Raw genomic sequence first — 20824 nt, 5'->3', positions numbered from 1 at the left:
AAACACCAACACCATACGCTCAAGGAAGGAAAAGAAATTTGAAAGGAGCGTTTGTAGGCATGTGTACCTATATGTGAGATTATATAGGCGAGAGTGAAAGAGTTATATAAGTCTGTCTTATTGTTAATTAAGAAGAATTTTCGTGCGCTGAGATTTTGTCAGAAGATATGTCCTATCAAGATATGAAAAATGTCTCATTATTGCGATAATAACGAAAGGTCATGTCATCCATAGTCCTATCATGCTATCTTGACGTAAGTATGGGAATGAGTTAGTCATTATATCACATGATTATCTATATCTTCTTGGTGGCAAATCGATTGACTGAGCAAAAGAAAGAGAATCGGTCTAAGGCTAAGCAGGCGAAGAGCCGAGCAAGCAAGCAGAGGGCCGAACTGGGAGACGGCCGAGCTGAGAGAGGCCTGGGATCAAATATCCAAGTTGGAGCTTGCCCTTGAGTGTGGACTTGGATCGCAAGAGAGGTTGATCATCCTTCCTGAGTCAGGCTTAAGTCGTTGAGTCGGAGCACAAGGCTAAGTCAACCTTTTGACTGATATGTTATTATCTACTCGAACCAGACCTTGACTTTCCAAGCCAATTCCAACCGATTCATACTATCCCATAACATATACGATAATAGTGATATTTTTTTTTTCCAAAAATAGTCTCTTGTAAAGTAAAATAAAATTGTGTACAATAGACCTTTCCTCGAAACTTTATATTGATGAAATTTTGTGTATGGGCTATCCTTCAGACTATTCTTAGTAGTGATGCTCTTTTCTGTGTTATTTTGGTATATGGACTGCTTGTAGTTGAGAGTTTGATGCAAATATATAGATTTATAAGGGTGTTCACAATTGTGCCATTTTTCTCCACAGGTATATCTGCAAATGAACACATAATTCTTTTTATTTGTCTTATATTTTTTGGGAATTAGGTTAAAATTTTATGATATGTTAGCATGCTACTATTCTCATTAGTCCTTCTCTACCTTTCTTCCCACAAATATATATAGGAAATGGCCGACCAGGATATCCAGCCTCTTGTTTGTGACAATGGGACTGGAATGGTCAAGGTTAGTTTTTGACAATTGTAATAATGAACATATTCTTCTTTTTTTTATGCTTTAGTATTTGATTTATAATCATGATGACTTAGCTTTACTGTATATATGTCAAAAGGCTGGATTTGCTGGTGATGATGCGCCTAGGGCAGTCTTCCCAAGTATTGTAGGCCGACCTCGCCACACAGGTGTCATGGTTGGCATGGGCCAAAAGGATGCTTATGTTGGTGATGAAGCGCAGTCGAAGAGAGGTATTCTTACATTGAAGTCTCCCATTGAGCATGGAATCGTCAGCAACTGGGACGATATGGAGAAGATCTGGCACCATACTTTCTATAATGAGCTTCGTGTTGCTCCTGAGGAGCATCCTATATTGCTGACGGAAGCCCCTCTTAATCCAAAGGCAAACAGAGAAAAGATGACTCAGATTATGTTTGAAACTTTTGCAACGTACCTGCTATGTATGTTGCCATTCAGGCCGTTCTTTCACTCTATGCCAGTGGTCGTACAACTGGTTAGTGCATTCTCTCATTGTTAGTTACTCGTTGGCAGTACTCTGTTGGTAGTATGATGCCTAGTACTCTGATAAATATTTATCAGGTATCGTGCTCGATTCTGGTGAAGGTGTGAGCCACTCTGTGCCCGTCTATGAAGGATATGCCCTACCTCATGCTATTCTTCGATTGGATCTTGCCGGTCTTGATCTCACAATTTGCCTGATGGAGATCCTTACCGAGAAAGGTTATTCATTCACCACCACTGCTGAGCGAGAAATTGTGAGGGACATCAAGGAGAAGCTTGCCTATGTTGCTCTTGATTATGAGCAGGAGCTGGAGACTGCCAAGACCAGCTCCGCTGTGGAGAAAAGCTATGAACTTCCTGATGGGCAGGTTATCACCATCGGTGCTGAGAGATTCAGATGCCCAGAGGTTCTCTTCCAGCCAGCCTTAATCAGCATGGAAGAAGCTGTTGGGATTCACCAGATAACGTACAACTCCATCATGAAGTGTGATGTGGATCTCAGGAAAGATCTGTATGGAAATATTGTGCTCAGCGGTGGATCTACTATGTTCCCTGGTATTGCTGATCGTATGTCTAAGGAGATCACTGCGCTCGCACCAAGCAGCATGAAGATTAAGGTGGTTGCTCCGCCTGAGCGAAAACACAGTGCTTGGATCGGTGGTTCCATCCTTGCATCCCTCAGCACTTTCCAGCAGGTGATGTTTTTGTTCTTGTTTCTATCTTGCTACTGGTACGTATGTTTATATTCAGCGAGTTTAGCAAACAACATTTTCTAAATTCTGCAGATGTGGATTACCAAGGGAGAGTACGAAGAATCTGGGCCAACTATTGTCCACCGGAAGTGCTTCTAAGCTCCATTACCTGTATCTTTGCAGAGTTTGTGAAACTCGAACTGAACACGAGTTTGAATTTCATTTAGAATCAAACTCGTCATAATCATTACCTGGTACAGCTATTGTTGACGTGAGATGGACATGATGCGATCTGACACAAATTTTATTTGCTATGATTAAATTGAAAGCAAACTACAAACTTACTAGCATTCGATCAACTTTAGCTAAAGCAAACAATCTATCTATCAAACCAAATCAAAGATGCAGTTAGGTTAGATTCAAGTTTTTGATTTGGATAAAACAATCGAGATGAGAGTGAAGGTTACACAGAATAGTAGATAACGAGATGAAATCAACACGACAAGATCGGCGATGTTCTCAAGCGGAGAAACTTCGATTCGACCAAGCTTACAGATAAGAAACATAGCAACAGCAGCACAGACAAGAGAAGAGGAGTCGACAGCCAAAACAGACTGCAATCAGCATCGCCGAAATGCCTCTCCATACACACAAAAGGGATTTTTGGAGGGGCACTTACTTGTTAAGATTAGACTCGTCCATCCCAGAGGCATCCAGCGGCGACGGCGGACGATTTCAACAGGATGGCCTCCACTTCGGCGGGTGGATTCAGCCCCATGGCGGACGCCCGCTCCCAGCGATCCGTCCGGCTGAGCCCGATGCAGGGGCCGTACCTCATGTCCATATCGAACTGCCGCAGCTTATCGTCCTCCTCCTCGCCGATCCCAGTGGCCAGGTACGCCGCATCAGAACCTGTAGCCGATTTAGGGTTGAGAGAGAGCAGTGACGCTGAGAAACGGGGAAAAGACACCGGGAAGATAAGAGAGTACCGTGCAAGGGCGATGGGACGGGATCGGCGAGGGGGGAGAGGGCGACGGCGGGAGACTTCCCGGCGATGCTCCGCTTGGAGGCGGGCTTGGCGACGCCCCCTTTCTTCTTCTGGCGATAGAAATTCTTCAGGCCGCTCGATGTCGATGCCATTTCTCACGATCAGTGTCTTCTACGATAAAAAAAGAGGGATCGCCGTCTACTTATAGCAACGTGCTTCGAGATTCGTGCCGTAGCTTCGAGATGCAATTTGAATTTTGAACCGCCAGCTTTCCAATGTTGCTTTCCAGATAAACGTGGACTGAGAAGTGGTTGGAGTGAATCTGAGTCTATTATACTAGTTTTATCTTATATTATTAAAAAATTATTTTTACTATTTAAATTCATGAAATTTACAATTGCATCAAAATTTCTCTTCTAATAAACAATAAATAAATTAAATATTTGTAGATAAATTTAATAAAAATTATTTATATTTATTTAATATGTACAAGATTAATTAAATGAATAACTTTAAATAACTCAATATTTAAATCCATAAACTTAACACATATTTATTTAACTCTTCAATGTTTGTAAAGAGAACGATACAATTTATAATATCAAACTCATTAATTTAAAATGTAAAAACTTAAAAAAAACACACAAATAAAGATTTTAACAACATGTAAATAAATTAAACTTAAATTAATGAAATTCGAACCAAAAACAACCTAAAGAAATAAACAAGGTAAAACTCACATAACAATTTCAATAGCTTGTTAACTTTAGGCTCGACTGGGTTTGAGTCAATTACTTTAATAAATAATTTTGAACAACATAAAATTTAGTTTGACTGGTCTTATTTTCAACTCTAACAAGTGGCTTTGACTCCATTACTTTATCAAATAATTTAACCAAGATAAAAATTTTGGGGTATTTGTCTTATCATAAAACTAAATCGCGAGGATTGTTTCAATTCCCTTCATATCAAAGTCGATAGTTTTTTTCCATCCCCATTAGTACACACAGCATGTCGACAAGCCGAAATGATCCCCTTTAGTAAGCACAGCATGTCAACATGCATGTCAACACTTGAGAAATGAGATTGCGAGGGCAAGGGTTCGAATCTTGACGAAGCCAGGTAATACCCTCCTGCGTCGTAACCAACTGTACTTTCTCGATTTACCTCCTCACAGATGGTCGTAGAGCCGACCGTGTGGGGCCGCTAAGGTGGCGGATCCACCTTTTGCAGAAGAGAAATGAGATTGCTCTAAAAATAATAATAATAAATCTCAGTCAGTCTCATGGACTTAATCTCTGGGGTGGTCGGTTCGGTCCCACAGAAATTTTCCACCGACCACCAGGGTAAATCGGGAAGCGCATATGGCAGCCAATCCAGATGCCCAGCATCCTTTAATTGCGTTCCTCATTTGGAAGAAAATTCCTGCAAATACGCCGTAGCTGGAGATCGAACCGCAAGTCCCTGGGTCACAATCCGAATGTCCTACCGTTGCACCATTGCCTCAGGGACAATGAGATTGCTCTCAAGAACATAGAAAAGATCTCCCTTACAACCAAATATTTGAAGGAGATATTCTAGTTGTTCATGGGCGTGAATTTTGTAAAGAAAGAAGAAATAGGATGGCCATTCAGACATTAGGAAATTAACAAAAACTAAAACTTCAACAAAGATGAAATATGTCATCCCAATGGTCTCATACGGTCGGTCCCACGACTATCTGTGAGGAGGTAAATCAGGAAATTACAATTGACCACTACATCCTTATTTACTTCAACAAGTCTGTCCTACACTAACCCACTCAATCGAGGCAACAAAAACTAAAATAATCTTGTGAAATATAGCAGCTGTTATGGGTGGTTATCAGCGTGGATCGAGGGTGACCCGAGTCCCATGGCAGTTCATATCTATCAACTCCAAGGTTGACCCGAGTCAGTTCTCGGCTTGCGATCTCTTTCTCGGGAGCCGAACCCTCTTATGTAGCCGAATCCTCTTATGTAATCAGATCCTCTTACGTGGACGATCCCTCCTATGAAGTCGGTTCCTCGTGAGATCGACTCCTCGGTGCCTGAGGTACCACCCAGAGCCGAATCCTCCTTCGAACCCGTGGCCTCCCGGTCGGCTCGGCTATCTCACTCTCATTCGGATTCGGCTAAAGTGCACGACCCCGTACTCGGCTCCGTTAACCCATCATTTCCTCTGACTGCCCTATACTCCGTATTTATGAGTGCCGCCCTGACACCCATGTGTGAAATGACATTAAGAGCGTATATCAACGATGGGATCTTCACTCTGATCATTCTATATCTTTTTGACAAGATCATATTTAGGGATGGGACATTTTCTTTAATTAAGATGGGACGTCTCATTTAATCATGATGGGATATGACTTCTCATTTCACTTATATAACGACCACTCCGCTCCTTACGTAGGTACGTGCACACGCGATCACACATTCACTCTTTCATTCTCCTCTGTTCTTTCTCCTTCTTCCTCCTCACTCGATGACTTAAGCGTCGGAGTGGTCACGCCAAGGCACCCTTGGCCTTCCCTTTCATGTTTATTTTGATTGCAGGACTCAACGATTCAACACCCTTCAATCCGGTTCCTTTCTGGTGAGGCGATATGGTCGGTGACACGTCCTTGGGTGGTTCTCAACCGGAACATAATTTGGCGCCGTCTGTGGGAACATTAAAGTCTGGATTTGAGACATGTAAATGGATGATCCTCATTGACCTCCCCTCATCACCATTACACAAGAATATTTCGACCGGGCGATAGCCGCTGCCGTTCTAGCTATTTCCCGGGGCCAACAAGCTTCTCCGACCCCCCCCCCCCCCCCCCTCAAGAATTCCGACTCGGTCTGTCGAAGTCCCTCAGATCCCCGCTCGGCAACAACAAGCACCCGTAGAAGCTCAGCGAGCCCCTTCCATGAGACCTTTCCAAGACGCCAAGTACTATGGAGCTTCCATGGAGTCGGCAGCCGAACAGACTCCCTCCCCCCCCCCCCCCCCCCCCGGATCCAGCCAGGGGTAAAGGTCCTTGGTCAAGACAAGGAAGCGGATTGGAAGGCTTGCCCTTCACTAGAAGAATACTGGAGGAAGAACTGCCGCGACACTTCAGGGCTCCTCAGTTCCCCGACTACACTGGAACTACAGACCCTGAAGATCACATTGGAAGGTTTGAAAACGCTGCCTTACTGCATCAGTATACAGACAACATCAATGTCGAGTCTTTCTGACGACACTAGCCGGATCCGCCCTGCGATGGTTTAACCGACTCCCCCCTTCCTCCATCTGCTCCTTCGCCAACTTCAAAGGCTCCTTCTTGAGGCATTTTGCAACCAGCAAGACGTACCGCAAAACTTCGATGGACCTCTTCTCTATCAGACATAAGTCTTGCGAATCCCTGAAGGAGTATATACACCGGTTCAACCAGGTGACCCAGGAGATATCTTCAGCCACCTCCGAAGTCTTGGTAAGCGCCTTCTCCCAAGGACTAGTAGAGGGAGATTTCTTTAGATCCCTGATCAAGAAGCCTCCGGAGAACTTTGACATCTTGCTGAGTCAAGCGGTCAAGTACATCCACGTTGAAGAGGCTCAGTCGGCTCAGCTCAAGGACGCCGACTCCCACCAGCATAGCAAGCCCGTCCGCAACCCCCCAACAACCATCTGTGCCAAACGAAGGCCCCTGCCACAACCTATCTGGAGGTTCGAGCCAGAAGCTACTGTAGTACCTAAGGCCTTACTGCATCAGTATACAGACAACATCAATGTCGAGTCTTTCTGACGACACTAGCCGGATCTGCCTTGCAATAGTTTAACCGACTCCCCCCTTCCTCCATCTGCTCCTTCGCCAACTTCAAAGGCTCCTTCTTGAGGCATTTTGCAACCAGCAAGACGTACCGCAAAACTTCGATGGACCTCTTCTCTATCAGACATAAGTCTTGCGAATCCCTGAAGGAGTATATACACCGGTTCAACCAGGTGACCCAGGAGATATCTTCAGCCACCTCCGAAGTCTTGGTAAGCGCCTTCTCCCAAGGACTAGTAGAGGGAGATTTCTTTAGATCCCTGATCAAGAAGCCTCCGGAGAACTTTGACATCTTGCTGAGTTAAGCGGTCAAGTACATCCACGTTGAAGAGGCTCAGTCGGCTCAGCTCAAGGACGCCGACTCCCACCAGCATAGCAAGCCCGTCCGCAACCCCCCAACAACCATCTGTGCCAAACGAAGGCCCCTGCCACAACCTATCTGGAGGTTCGAGCCAGAAGCTACTGTAGTACCTAAGGCCAGTCATCGCACCATTCAGGCGGTGGAGGCTCAAGCTACTCGACTGACTGGAGCTCCACGTTGGTTGCCCCGCTTCTGCGCTTACCACCAGTCCCGGAATCATGATACGTGGGATTGTCAGCAGTACGCCTGAGAGCTCCGGCAAGTTGCAGAATAGCGTGCCCGGAAATCAGTAGTCGGGCCGAGTCATCAGAGACCCTCGACGGGACGATGAATCCAGGAGTCGCCGCCTCGATCCCCAAGGCATGCTCATAAGCGAGGCCGGTCTCCGAGGCGATCCCTCCCTCCGACTTGGACAGAAGACACTCAGGGGCACCGAGCCATCAACCCCGAAGATATACAGGAAGACAATCACGATAATGCTCCCCGAGGCAACATCCACATAATCACGGGGATAACAACAGATGGAGACTCTCACCAAGTCCGAAAGGCCCACAGCTGACAACTTGAAGTATATGGAGTCGGCAAAGGTAAGTGGGAGGAAGGTCCAACCATGGGATTCGGACCTCAGGATCTGGAAGGAGTTGAAGTCCCTCATGATGATGCTCTAGTTATCTAAGCCACCATCGCCAACTACAATGTGGCCCGAGTCTTCATAGACACGGGCAGCTCTGTCAATATCATTTTTAAGAAGGCTTTTGACCATATGCAGATTGATTCAACTGACTTGCTGCCCATGGCCACATCATTGTTCGAATTCATCGGGAATGAGGTACAACCACTTGGCCAGATTAGTCTCGCCATGTCCCTTGGCAAAAAACCACTAAGGATGACTCAGCGCACCTCCTTCACTATAGTGGACGCATACTCTGCCTATAACGTAATTTTGGGAAAGTCGATTCTGAGTGCTTTTAAATTGGTTATGAGCTAGTATTTAAAGTTATTTATTTTATATATTATACTAAATATATTCGCAAACAGCTCAAATCGGCCTTCAGTTGGAATATTAGATCCTTAATTAAATAAGATATTAATTAAGATTTAATTTTTTTCCAATTAAATATTTGACAAAATTAAAAGTGCATTCATAAATTTATTTCTTAAGAAAAACTAAAAAGGCAATTGTTGTTATTATCTTGTTCATGCCTTTATATATGGCAATAATAAAAAACACTTTTTTATTTTTATTGAAAAAGGCGTTCCATTTTAAAAACTATTAAAAAGTATTTTTTTCCTTCCAACATAACTTTAATACAATTTTAGTCAATTATTTTATATTATACTTAAACTTATCATAATTTTAATTAATATTTAGATCATTTTGATCAATATTAAAAAAATTAATTACAATTACTTAATAATTTTGAGCCAGTTCTAATAATATTAAAATAAAAATATTTTTAGAATATAAAGGTCTTCTGATATTTTCGTAAAATGGAGTTCTTTAGATGATAATAAAAAGAAATATTACTCTTTTAATTATATATTTTTGCATTATTTTTAATTTTTTTAAGAGGACTAATATCTACTTTAGTTAGGTAACAAATATTTAGATATTTATCTTGTGTTCAATATACATATAATTAGTGGAATTATGAATTCACTCCACAAAAGATGGTGGAATCCGCCACTCCAACGGTCCCACACGATTAACCTCATGACCATCTATATAAAGGTAAATCAATAAGATACAATTGGCCATGACGGAGGAGGATATTGCCTTAGTTTTGCCGAGATTCAATCCTTATTCACTTCAGCAAATCTACTCTATCGTAACCAACTTAACTATCCAGGAGGCTATGAATTCACAATCCATCCAAAATGATTTTGACCATATTTTATTTCATTTAAACTCGAAGAAATAATATTTTATTTCCATTAACCTCAACTGTGATATTTTTTTTATAATTTATCTATTCAATTTTTAGGATCCGGTTAAGTTTGAAGCAACTGATCCTATAAAAAATTTTCACCAATCATAAAAGTAAATTTAAAAGTGGACATAGCCGTCCTAGGGTGTAATATAGACAGTGGATGCATGATATTATTGGTGTAATAGTCAGAGATCAATTCTCAAAAAGTGATGACTTACGTGATTGATCCCGCTATGCGTCTAATGGGTGTGTACCTGAATGAACCTTCCTCCATATTCGTGGGATCGACTTTAGAGAGGGCGTTGAGATAGCAGGTCTATATTTTTTTTGAAAGTGCATGTAATCCCAAAATATTCAACAGTGCACTATAATTGAAATTTGAATGGTGAATATTTAGATAAATTACTATGTATCTTACCATTGTACTATTGTCCGAGGGCTCTAACTCTATTATTTTTCGATAAAAGGTCATGTGTCGTTCTAGATTTTTTTTTAAAATATATAATAATGCACCATAATTGAAATTTAAATTATGCATGTTTGGATAAATTAATGAGTACCTTATCCGTTCCATTGTCTCAGGGCTCAACTCTGCTATTTGTCGATTTAATTGCTCAAAAATTAAATTAAGAAACTTTTAAACATGGTACTAAATTTAGCAACTATTCTAATCTTAGATACCAACAAGTATTCCTTTTTTGCCTATTTCGGATTGGCTCACAATTAATAAAACGGACTCAAATCGGAAGAAAGCCTTCAAATCCGTTCCGTTTTTTTTGAAAACGCTATTTCGTTTCCATATTATTATGTTGGAGAATCCGGTCACGTCACCGGAACACGTTTCATTGCCGACGTGGTAGCAACCTTTAGGTAATTTTTTAAAAAACCCTTCTAATTATCAAAATTATTAAAAAAATATGTTTAAAAGAAAAGAAACATCTCTAACATATTTTCATTTTTTACAAATATAGGACAAAAGTTAAAAGAACGCCTTCTATTTCTAAATCATTAACAAAGTGTTTCACTTTGATTTTTTTTATCAAAATGATACTTCATTTTAATATCCAATCGTATATAATTATCCAAATACCTTTTAGTATAGTTCTACATTGCTATACATATTATAATAATTACGATTTCACAGTGATTACAATATGAAAGTTACATGAAGTACACATAAAAAATATTTACGTTGTAGTAGTTATAATTTTATAATTGCTATAATATATATTTAACATAAATATTTTTGAACATGTTAAGTATGCATTATAGTAACTATGAAACCATCATAAATGTTACATGAGCATGCATAAAAAATATTCACATTAGTTTCGTAGTTATTACACCATGAATGGTAGGTGAACATGATTAAATATATATTATAGCAGTTATGAAATCCTAATTACTACAATGCGAATATCTTTAAATAAGTTAAATATGTATTGTAGCAGTTACAACGTGAATATTTTTGATGTGTACTCATCTAACATTCACGTTGTAGTAGCTATGAAAGCAACTACGATTTCGTAACTGATATATCGTGTCTGACCTATTCAGAAATTAAGTAAAAGATTTAGATATAAAATAATATTATTAAATAATATAAAATAATATTAAAAGATATTTAAATAATTATACATGATTGAATAATAAAATGAGAGTAAAAAAATTAAAATGGGATGTTAAAATAAAGAACACCTTTTTATTTTTATCCAAAAATATATTTATTTCATTATCATAAAATACCTATTATAATATATTAAAATAAATCAATTCAATTTAATTATTTTATACATATATAATACTTTTACATAAAAACTTTTATTAGTTTAATTAAAATTACTTAAATTTAATTAAAATTATTTTAACAAAATTAAAATCATTGTAATTTTTTATATTAAATTGAATAAAAATATTAATTTATTTTAATATATTCTAGTAATTATAGTAACTATTTTATGACAATTATAATAATATTAAAATAAAGATATTATATTTGTGTCTCATGATTTAGGATACCTTTTTATTAAAAAAAAAAGTGATGGCTTTTTGAAAATTCTAATAATTAGAGGTGGCTTTTCGATTTTTGCCCACACCTTTTAAGCAAGGCTACCGGCGGTGGTAGGTGATCCCACAGCGCGAAGAGTTGGTGGAGGAGCGCCTCGTTAAATTCTCAGCCCTTCCCCCAACTACCTCGCAGGATCTGAAAGGCGACGGCGACGACGACAACTATGGAATTGACGCCGGCGAAGCCGTCGCCACTCGATCTTCTCTCCTTCCTCGTCGGCGCCGACGGCTCGCCGCCGGAGGCTCGGATCGGCGTCGCCCTCGCCACCTCGGTCGCGCTCCTCCTCGGCTTCGTCTTCTTCGTCTTCGCCCGGCGGAGCCCGGGAGGAAAGGTCGAGCCGCCGAAGCACTTGTCAGTGAAGACGGACCGCGACGCGGATGTGGATGATGACGGGAAGAAGAAGGTCGTCGTGTTCTTCGGCACGCAGACCGGCACCGCCGAGGGGTTCGCCAAGGTTAGGTTTGTTTTTGGCTCACGGGAATCTTTGGGAATTTCGCATCTCCTTTAACCCTCTTGTCTTGTTCTTTTGTTTGTTTATGAGATAGGCGCTTGCGGAGGAAGCCAAGGCGCGTTATGCGAAAGCAGCCTTTAAAGTCGTCGATTTCGTAAGATTATCCCTGCGATATTCAAATAATGAAGCGGTTTTTTGAATTAACGGCATGATTTGAGTATTGGGATGTCTGCCAGGATGACTATGCCGCCGATGATGATGAGTATGAAGAGAAGATGAAGAAAGAGAATTTTGCATTGTTTTTCTTAGCTACGTATGTACGCTCTACACTACGATGTGGTCCTTTCCTGGATGTTCTTTGACCATGTTCTGTTTCAAAACTACAGGTATGGAGATGGGGAACCTACTGATAATGCTGCTCGCTTCTACAAATGGTTTACAGAGGTCGAAACTTAATTTAGTAGAGAAAACCAAATCTTTAGATCATCTTCTGGCTGGTAATGTCTGATGTTGTGCTTGATGGTTTGCCGATTGATAGGGTAAAGAGAAGGGGAAGTGGCTCGATAATCTTCAATACGCTGTTTTTGGCTTGGGCAACAGGCAGTATGAGCATTTCAATAAGGTCTTTTTTTTAAAAAAAAAAAATTATTATTATTATTATTTGTATGCAGTTAAAGCTGTTTCGTTTCAGCATGTTAATTCTGAACTGACACACCCCTTTTCTTTTTTTCGTCATAATGCCTGACAAAAGGTTGCCAAGGTTGTGGATGAGATCCTTGCTGATCAGGGTATGCCCCCCCTCACTTAGCTGATCTTTGCATCTTGCAATCTGCCTTTTTCATCTGTTCTCCTTTTGTGGTGTAATTTTTTTTTATCTCAATGACTTATGGTTCTTCATTTGTGTACATTATCCAATATATACACTGCATGTGCTCAGATTAGGAAGTGTGGATCTAAAATTATGACCATATTGTTTTTGGTACCACTGGTACTAGTATTCTGGTTGCCATTGCTTCAACTTTCTATTTGCGGTCATAGAACCATATGCCTTACTAGTGGCTTTGAAGCAAGTATGCATGTCTTGCAGTTATAATCTATATGAGAATTATGATGGTCATCACTTCAAATTCTCATATCCGGTTTGTACATAAGTGTAGAGCTATTCTACACACCAATGGGTGGGTTCACAATTTTATTATGTTTTCTCTATATCTTGTTTACTAAATGGTTGATATTTTGTTAGCATGTAAAGCTGTCTTACTAATTATAATTGTTTCTTTGTTTTTAATGACAGTAGATTGACTGAGAAATCCTAATTTCTTGATAGCTGGTAGATATGGCTTTTCTTTATTGATATACTGTTAACTGCTACATGGCTCAATTATATCAATGAGCCACATCTTTTGAATCATATCTGATGGTCTATGAGCCACTGATTGAAATTTAATAGGTTCTTTACAGTGGATCATGTTGGCGTCCACTTCTTTCATGTATAGTTGTAGGATTAGCTTGAAGCAAGCAAAAACAATTTTATCGTAGCATTTTAGGGCCTTATATAGGTACATGAAGCTGTTACATATAAGTGAACAGATAATATCTGTGTAGCCAATACCATGCTGTTGCTAGACTTGGTTTTGCTTTTATTATAGTTTGTTCATACACAAATCCTTGTATCTTAGCATCATTTTGTTTTATATCTATCTTCACAGCAAGAAGAGAGTGGTTTTGTACTTATCCTTAGACAATATTACCCATAGTTTTTTTTTTAAAAGAAAATACTAAAATTTTTCATCTTATTCTTATCATGATGATCTTTTTTATGCTTTCAGATTTTTTCATAAATTAATAGAATGCATTGTAAACTTGCTTTGATGCTAATATAATCAGGTGCAAAGCGTCTTATTTCTGTGGGTCTTGGAGATGATGATCAGTCTATTGAGGATGACTTTAATTCATGGTACATAATATACCGTCCACATCTTTAAGCGATTCATGATTATTTGCTGCCTAAAAGTTCCTTTCGCTAGGATTGATGATTTGGGTTATGTCCTCTTGTTCATGATGACTTATCTAATTTAGGAAAGAGCTTCTATGGCCAGAGTTAGATCAGTTGCTTCGAGGCGATGATGATGCTTCTGGTGCAACTACTCCATATGTTGCTGTTATTCCTGAATACCGGGTTGTTTTTATCAACCATGAAGATGCTGCTCACCTGGAGAAGAGTTGGAGTCTTGCAAATGGTCATGCCATTCATGATATTCAGCATCCATGCAGGTTTCTTTATCTTTATTGACCTGCTGTTTTCCACTTCAAATTGTGATTAAAATCAAAGCTAACTTTTGCATCTTTTCAACATTTAAGAGCTAATGTGGCTGTGCGCCGAGAGCTTCATACCCCAGCTTCAGATCGGTCTTGCATCCACATTGAGTTGGAAATTGCTGGCAGCAGTCTTATGTATGTCTTCTCTATTTTAAGCTCTTGATCCTTCTAGTGTGCTTGATGTCAGTTACATATGATGTTTTGGCAAGGTATATCCAAATTTATGTTCCAAAAGAGATGCCAATTTCCACTATGTAACATTATTTTTATAAATGTATATTTATCTATTATGTGTAGAGAACTCTTCAACTAAGATGCTACTGTTTTCACCAAAAGATTGCTTTGCGAGGTCGTGCTTGTGAAGAAATTTTTTTGACAAAAAGGAAAATTGTCTTCCATTTTTCTTTTCACTTGTGTTCTTAGAGATGACTAGTTATAGTCTGGCATTTAAATTTTTTATCATCTGTTCATTTTGTGTGCTCATCATATAGCGTCTCATTTATTTTAGTTTAATGTAGACATTGTAAAATTTCATTCTTTTTCTGCTATTGCACTAGCATTCAAAATTTCCAAATCCAACAGAATGATAGTTGGTATTTTGCTCTACATTTCATCAAAATTACTTATTTTTCCTTTATTGACTGAAGCACTCAACTAATTAAAATGTTAAATTTTTGGCCCGGTATTTGTATATCATTAAACTATATTGGTTATCTTGGTTCCATTTATGTCTGAGACATCCCGTCTTGATTTTTCTCTTCTAATCACTAAATTTATGCTGATGGAGCAGGTATGAAACTGGAGATCATGTGGGTGTATTTTCAGAAAATTCCATAGAGACTGTGGAGGCGGCAGAAAGACTGCTAGGCTATCCATTAGATACTTATTTCTCCATCCATTCTGACAGAGAGGATGGTACACCACTTACTGGTGTCTCTTTGCCACCTCTTTTTCCATCTCCATGCACCTTGCGGACTGCTCTTATTCGATATGCTGATCTTCTCAATTCACCCAAAAAGGTGAAATTTTATTGACTCAAGTCATGTGTGAACTTTTAAGTTGTACTTTATACTGATTTCAAGTGGTGTTTTATGTTCATTACTCAGAGTGCTTTGCTTGCATTAGCTAAGTATGCATCAGACCCCAGTGAAGCAGATCGACTTAGATTCTTGGCATCTCCTGCTGGAAAGGTTTGTTTTTCTGGGAATTCATACAGGGTCTTCCATTTCGGAAAAAATAAGAAAAGACTCTTCAATTTGTAAAAATTGAGTCTTTATAAAAAAAAGTCTTCCCAATTGACTAATATTGCTTTGAACTAATTCCTATAATTACCTATTCTTTCTTGGAGATGAATTTCTGATGTGATTGTGCGAGTTGCCTTGTCTTGACAAATATTAAAAGCATTGATAAACCCATTTCCTACATGCATAAGTTTTGTAATAGCTGATAGGTTTATGGAACTTTGTGGAAAGGTGATTGAGAGAAGCATAAGAGAGTAAACATACATTTATAAAAGTTAATTTGGTTATATGCTCAGAATCAACTACATTACTTATTTAATAAGATAACTAATAGAGTGTGTGTGTGTGTGTGTGTGTGTGTGTGTGTGTAGTAAATGATTCTTCTGTATTTGTGGATTTATATGAGGGTCATGTTAAGATTTCAGTTGTATGAGATGAATTTAATTGTTATTATTCAAGATAAATCTCTTTGGTGAATGTTATTTGTTTATGTTGCTAATGCTACAGTGTAATTAGAATTAAAATGGAAGCTTCAAGAGAAGTTAGCTTAAAGTTTTGAGTAGAACTTCAACTGAATATATGAAATTTTATTTCCACACTGTGAGAAGAAGATTTGGTAAAATAGTTGAGATGGAAAATCATGCAATTAAAAGGTATTGTATCTTTTATCTATTATTCAACTAGGATATTAGTGAAAATACCATTAATATGCTAATTTAAATAGAATTACAATTAAATATATGAAATGTAGTTTTAACAATATGACAGAAGCAAGATAATGATTAAGATGTATAAAAATAATTGTGGACAAGAATTTAGCGTACCTTCAATCTATTATTTAACAATGAATAGTTTCAACAATTTAAGTAGACTTACAATCAAATATATGAAATGTAGTTTCAACAATTTGAAAGAAGCAAGAGAATAATTAAGATGTATAAAAATAATTATGTGGACGATAATTTAATGTACCTTCAATCTGTTATCCAACAATGAGGAGATATTGATGAAGAATTATTAATAGGATAAAGAGCAAATGGTTGAACTGCAGAGGAGTTTATAGCTTCTCGTGTGATTCTCTTGCCTTGTCTGGTAGACTAAAAGAATTTTATAATTACTATGGCATGACTAGCATACATTTTGTGAGTCAATAGTGTTTGGTAGCTACATTTTGTGAGTCAATAGTGTTTGGTAGCTAGAGAGCAACACATAAAAGAGAGTAAAGGATGAAGATGCTAATATCGATGTGTGTAATTGCTAGAAAAATAAAAGTAAAAAAAAAGAAAAGAAAAAAAACACTATTCACCAAAATTAATTATATGTTACAATAGATTGACAAAATGGTATAGGCAATTATCATCTAGGCATGTTCAGACTAGTATGATTAAACAAGGTGAATCAATTAGATTTGGAGTTGTTAAAGTAGCGGGAGATCAAAGAAAAATCTCATTTAACATAGTAAAATTGACTTAAAAGGTCTCAATACAAAGATTTGCACAGAGTGCAATGGTGGAATAAGATTCATATAGTTAATTCTTGTTATTTGCCAGACAGCTAAGATAATTTAGTCGTTTTCTTCTGCTTGGGCAGTGTGACTACTCACATGTATTTTTTAGATTATGAAAAGATTAAAAGTCTTTTTTTTTAAAATACCTTGTTTATGGCTAAGTAATTTAGGTTCACATCAAACTTGATTGGACTTCCCTTAGCATGTATTGTAGGTTTCCAAGCCTTGTAATACATTAACATCACCTTCAACAAGACACATGGATGGATGTTAAGCTGGAATTTGGTTCAAACATTGGTTGAATGAATTTACTATAGGAATCCTATTGGAAAAAAAATAATTGTGAGGAACCAGTTGAAATTCACAGGAAATGCAATGAGTATTTTTGTAGCTACCATTTCAACTTTTACTTAAGTTTCATGCTTATTATTGTGCAGGATGAATATTCTCAATGGATTGTGGCTAGTCAAAGGAGCCTTCTTGAAATTATGACTGAGTTCCCTTCAGCGAAACCTCCACTGGGAGTTTTCTTTGCTGCAATAGCACCCCGCTTGCAGCCAAGATATTATTCAATATCATCGTCTCCAAGGTACCTAACTGTATGCTGGATCAGTTTCCTGATTTGCAATTTTAACTTACAAATAATTTGGGTCTTTGTAGGATGGCACCAACTAGAATTCATGTGACATGTGCATTAGTGTATGAGAAAACACCAACAGGAAGGATTCATAAAGGAGTCTGTTCAACTTGGATGAAGGTACTTTTCCTACATTACCAGGAAGCTTTCAAGCTCCCTTAATGAGTTAGCAGTGTCTGAAATTTAAATTATGAAAACAAACAAGTTTGTACTGGAAATCTAGGTAAATGATGCTTCAGTAAACATACTGTTACAATTTCCTCAACCATATCGAGTATGTGCAAGAAAACATACCTAAAGCATATTTTTCTTGGACGCATATTGGCCCTTTCTTCAATTTATTATTGTTATGTCTATATTCTATTGTAGTTAATCAAATGCTTAAACAATACTTTTGGATGATTCTCACCTTAAGTTTATCCAAAAATTTAATGGTTTTGGATGAGATGTATATATCCTTAGATCTTTTGGCAAGTGTAAACCATGATAAATGGAATTAAGGTATAGCCTCCTTCTTTCATCAAAAAGCTACATTATTCTCATTAAAATCTTACCGTACTGTCCCTTTATAATCTTTTTTTCCATGTTGATTTATTAAGAGTGACTACATCTGAATACAGGAATTTTTCTTGTTGTGACATTAAAGCAAAAATATATGCTTGAGCTTCATATGAATTACTATTATATTCATGTATTTTCAAAATTTGGTGCATCTTTGTGTTTGTATCAAATTATATTGGTATATTAATATGAAAAGATAGACTGATTGCTCGTTTGGAGTTAAGCAAATTATATTCTGGATTCCTTGAGAAAATTGCTTATTTGCTGCAACAGAACCTATTAAGGATCTCTGACTATTTCCTGTTCTTGTAAAGTCTTGTTTCTTTAATTGCTCCGCCTACTTGCTAAAGATCAAATTGTTTGTTGTATTTTCTGCTTTGATTGTTTCTATTTTATTCAGTATCCCACAAGAACTTATCTACAGTTTGTCTTTGAGTGTTAATAACACTTAGTAACAGAAGTTTACTTCTGACAGACAATTGCAAAAATTGTATAACTTGTCATATTGGCAGAAACCGTGTTTTTTTTTTTCTGTTGCTTATAAATTCTCCAAATCAATTGATGATGCCCAAACCACCAACCTTCCTGTCACCGAAGAGCATGTTAATCTGATCTTGATGTTTTTTTTTTTAATTTATAGTTGACTTAGCTTGTCCACCTTCTAGCCGTGTCTTTTCATGTTGACACATAACTACTTATTGACAGCACTCTGTGCCAATGGAAGAAACTCAAGAATGCAGCTGGGCTCCGATCTTTGTTAGACAGTCAAACTTCAAGCTTCCTACAGACACTTCTGTTCCAATCATTATGATTGGCCCTGGGACAGGGTTGGCACCATTCAGGGGGTTCTTACAGGTTTTACTTTTTTTGCTTTCGTTCTACCTTTTTATGTTTTGCAAATAAAACACATTCAGGTATTTTGTAATTCTTACAATACTTATATTTGTTAATTTTCAGGAAAGACTGGCCCTCAAGGAGATGGGAATTCAACTTGGCCGTTCTATTCTCTTCTTTGGATGCAGGAACCGTAAGATGGTAAACAGACAGACCCAACACAGTGAATCCAATACTCATAGCCATTACTCTGTATTGATGCATTCTTACATGATCGAGAGTCTGTTGTTTCAGGATTACATCTACGAGGATGAATTGAAAAATTTTGTTGAAACTGGTGCACTTTCTGAACTTATTGTTGCATTCTCCCGTGAGGGTCCAACAAAGGAATATGTCCAGCATAAGATGGCTGAAAAGGTTCAACCTGCTCTTATTTACTTGTTTCATGCAATTTTTATTATTGCCTCTTGCACTTTCCTGTCTCTGCCAGTAATCATTTTAACTTCATTTATTTCAGGCTTCCGACATCTGGAATATCATCGCTCAGGGTGGCTATATTTACGTCTGCGGTGATGCTAAGGGCATGGCTAGAGATGTTCACAGATCTCTTCATAACATTGTCCAGGAGCAGGTAAGCACATAGCCTCATCATCGGAGGATTCATTTTTTGAGTCTAATCTAATCCACATCAAAAACAAGATAAAACTAGTGATTCTACCATCGCATTGTTTCAGATGCTAGAGATTCAACTTTTTTAGTTTCAGTTCTCACATTCTGAAATATTATCGCTTTGGTATGATCTCGCAAGATAATAACTAGCATCGCCTGATTCCTTCTTATCTTTCTCTCAGGGATCTCTTGATAGCTCAAAGACTGAAAGTATGGTTAAGAGCCTGCAAATGGACGGACGGTATCTAAGGGACGTCTGGTGAAAGCACTTCTAGTTTGTTTTTCTTTTCCTTCCATCCGAAATTGTCGTCATGCAGCAGTCCCAGTTTTGATAGTTTTCTTTCACTAGTAGTTAAATACAAAGGTTTACCTCTACCTTGTCCCAGCCTCAGTTTACTACATAAGCTCTCCTATTCTATGCTTTAACCATCTGGCATGGAAATTGTGTTTCATGTAATATATAAATAATAACTTAGCAAGGGATGCTTTGTATTGTCTTCTTTGTGTTAAATTTTCTATAGTTTAAATATCATATAAATTGAGATATTTCTTCAAAAGTTGGGTTTTCTGATCAGAAGTTATTTTGTAGAGGATAATTTGTATTCTATCGATTTATTTCATGAAACAGAAGTATGTTTAAGTTAATCTAAATGAAACTAATACTCCCAGAGTATTTTGGTGAATTTGTACCCTAATATTGATTGATTGTCACCTGTTAGCAGAGTTTAATGTGAATATTTTTCTTCATATTCTCATTTATTGCTGAATGAGACAAAGGTGACAAAACAAGTCTTTCATGAACTAATCTTTTTTTTTAAATATTATTGTTTTCATAAAAAAAATATTATTAAAATGTTTTTAGTAAAAAAATATTACAATACTGTTTTATTATATTTTTATTTTAAAAATATTTTCTATTATAGCAATTATGATTTAATTATTATACATTGCAATAGCTACGACCATACCTGGTACAAGTTTAAAAAAGGTAAATGATTCAGTTAAAATTATCATACATAAAGTATTATTATAATAAAATATTTTTATTAATTTGATTAAAAATTATTCAATTAAAATGATTTCAATTGTTATGATTATAACTATTATAATTTGAATTCTAATAACTATGGATATAATAAATTATTTTAATTTGATTAAAATTATGA

The 20824-nt window shown here is 37.5% G+C and overlaps 2 protein-coding genes and 1 pseudogene across 2 annotated transcripts; 2 read left to right on the top strand and 1 right to left on the bottom strand.

Annotated features, from left to right (window-relative positions):
* Window positions 1-1015: 1015 nt before the first annotated feature.
* LOC141817292 (actin-101-like) lies at window positions 1016-2455 on the top strand (annotated as a pseudogene).
* Window positions 2456-2690: 235 nt separating this feature from the next.
* On the bottom strand, window positions 2691-3426 carry LOC141817298 (uncharacterized). Its single transcript, XM_074704980.1, has 2 exons — window positions 3267-3426; window positions 2691-3189 (listed from the first exon to the last, which is right to left on the bottom strand). The coding sequence occupies exons 1-2, from the start codon at window positions 3415-3417 to the stop codon at window positions 2966-2968; spliced, it is 375 nt and encodes a 124-aa protein (XP_074561081.1). The 5' UTR covers window positions 3418-3426; the 3' UTR covers window positions 2691-2965.
* Window positions 3427-11532: 8106 nt separating this feature from the next.
* Window positions 11533-20215, top strand: LOC141817289 (NADPH--cytochrome P450 reductase 3-like). The gene is made up of 18 exons (XM_074704966.1): window positions 11533-11893; window positions 11985-12044; window positions 12127-12203; window positions 12277-12334; window positions 12429-12512; window positions 12642-12678; window positions 13778-13847; window positions 13970-14164; window positions 14252-14344; window positions 15000-15228; window positions 15316-15399; window positions 17395-17546; window positions 17618-17714; window positions 18861-19010; window positions 19113-19190; window positions 19284-19406; window positions 19507-19620; window positions 19841-20215. The coding sequence occupies exons 1-18, from the start codon at window positions 11603-11605 to the stop codon at window positions 19919-19921; spliced, it is 2073 nt and encodes a 690-aa protein (XP_074561067.1). The 5' UTR covers window positions 11533-11602; the 3' UTR covers window positions 19922-20215.
* Window positions 20216-20824: the final 609 nt, after the last annotated feature.

The sequence above is a fragment of the Curcuma longa genome, unplaced genomic scaffold, assembly GCF_044706935.1.
Source record: "Curcuma longa cultivar G26 ecotype Majalengka, Jawa Barat unplaced genomic scaffold, ITB_CL_G26_1.1 contig_19982, whole genome shotgun sequence".
Classification (NCBI taxonomy): domain Eukaryota; kingdom Viridiplantae; phylum Streptophyta; class Magnoliopsida; order Zingiberales; family Zingiberaceae; genus Curcuma; species Curcuma longa.
Note: the sequence above shows the minus strand (reverse complement) of the source record. Positions and strands in the feature narration are given on the sequence as shown.

What these genes read in the sequence shown, in the direction of transcription:
- LOC141817298 (XM_074704980.1), bottom strand. Translation starts at nt 3,417, where the DNA reads ATGGCATCGACATCGAGCGGCCTGAAGAATTTCTATCGCCAGAAGAAG. An exon ending in CGTCCCATCGCCCTTGCACG is followed by an intron (nt 3,190 to 3,266) that starts GTACTCTCTTAT and finishes AATCGGCTACAG; the next exon opens with GTTCTGATGCGGCGTACCTG.
- LOC141817289 (XM_074704966.1), top strand. Translation starts at nt 11,603, where the DNA reads ATGGAATTGACGCCGGCGAAGCCGTCGCCACTCGATCTTCTCTCCTTC. An exon ending in GCATTGTTTTTCTTAGCTAC is followed by an intron (nt 12,204 to 12,276) that starts GTATGTACGCTC and finishes TCAAAACTACAG; the next exon opens with GTATGGAGATGGGGAACCTA. An exon ending in TGGCATCTCCTGCTGGAAAG is followed by an intron (nt 15,400 to 17,394) that starts GTTTGTTTTTCT and finishes ATTATTGTGCAG; the next exon opens with GATGAATATTCTCAATGGAT.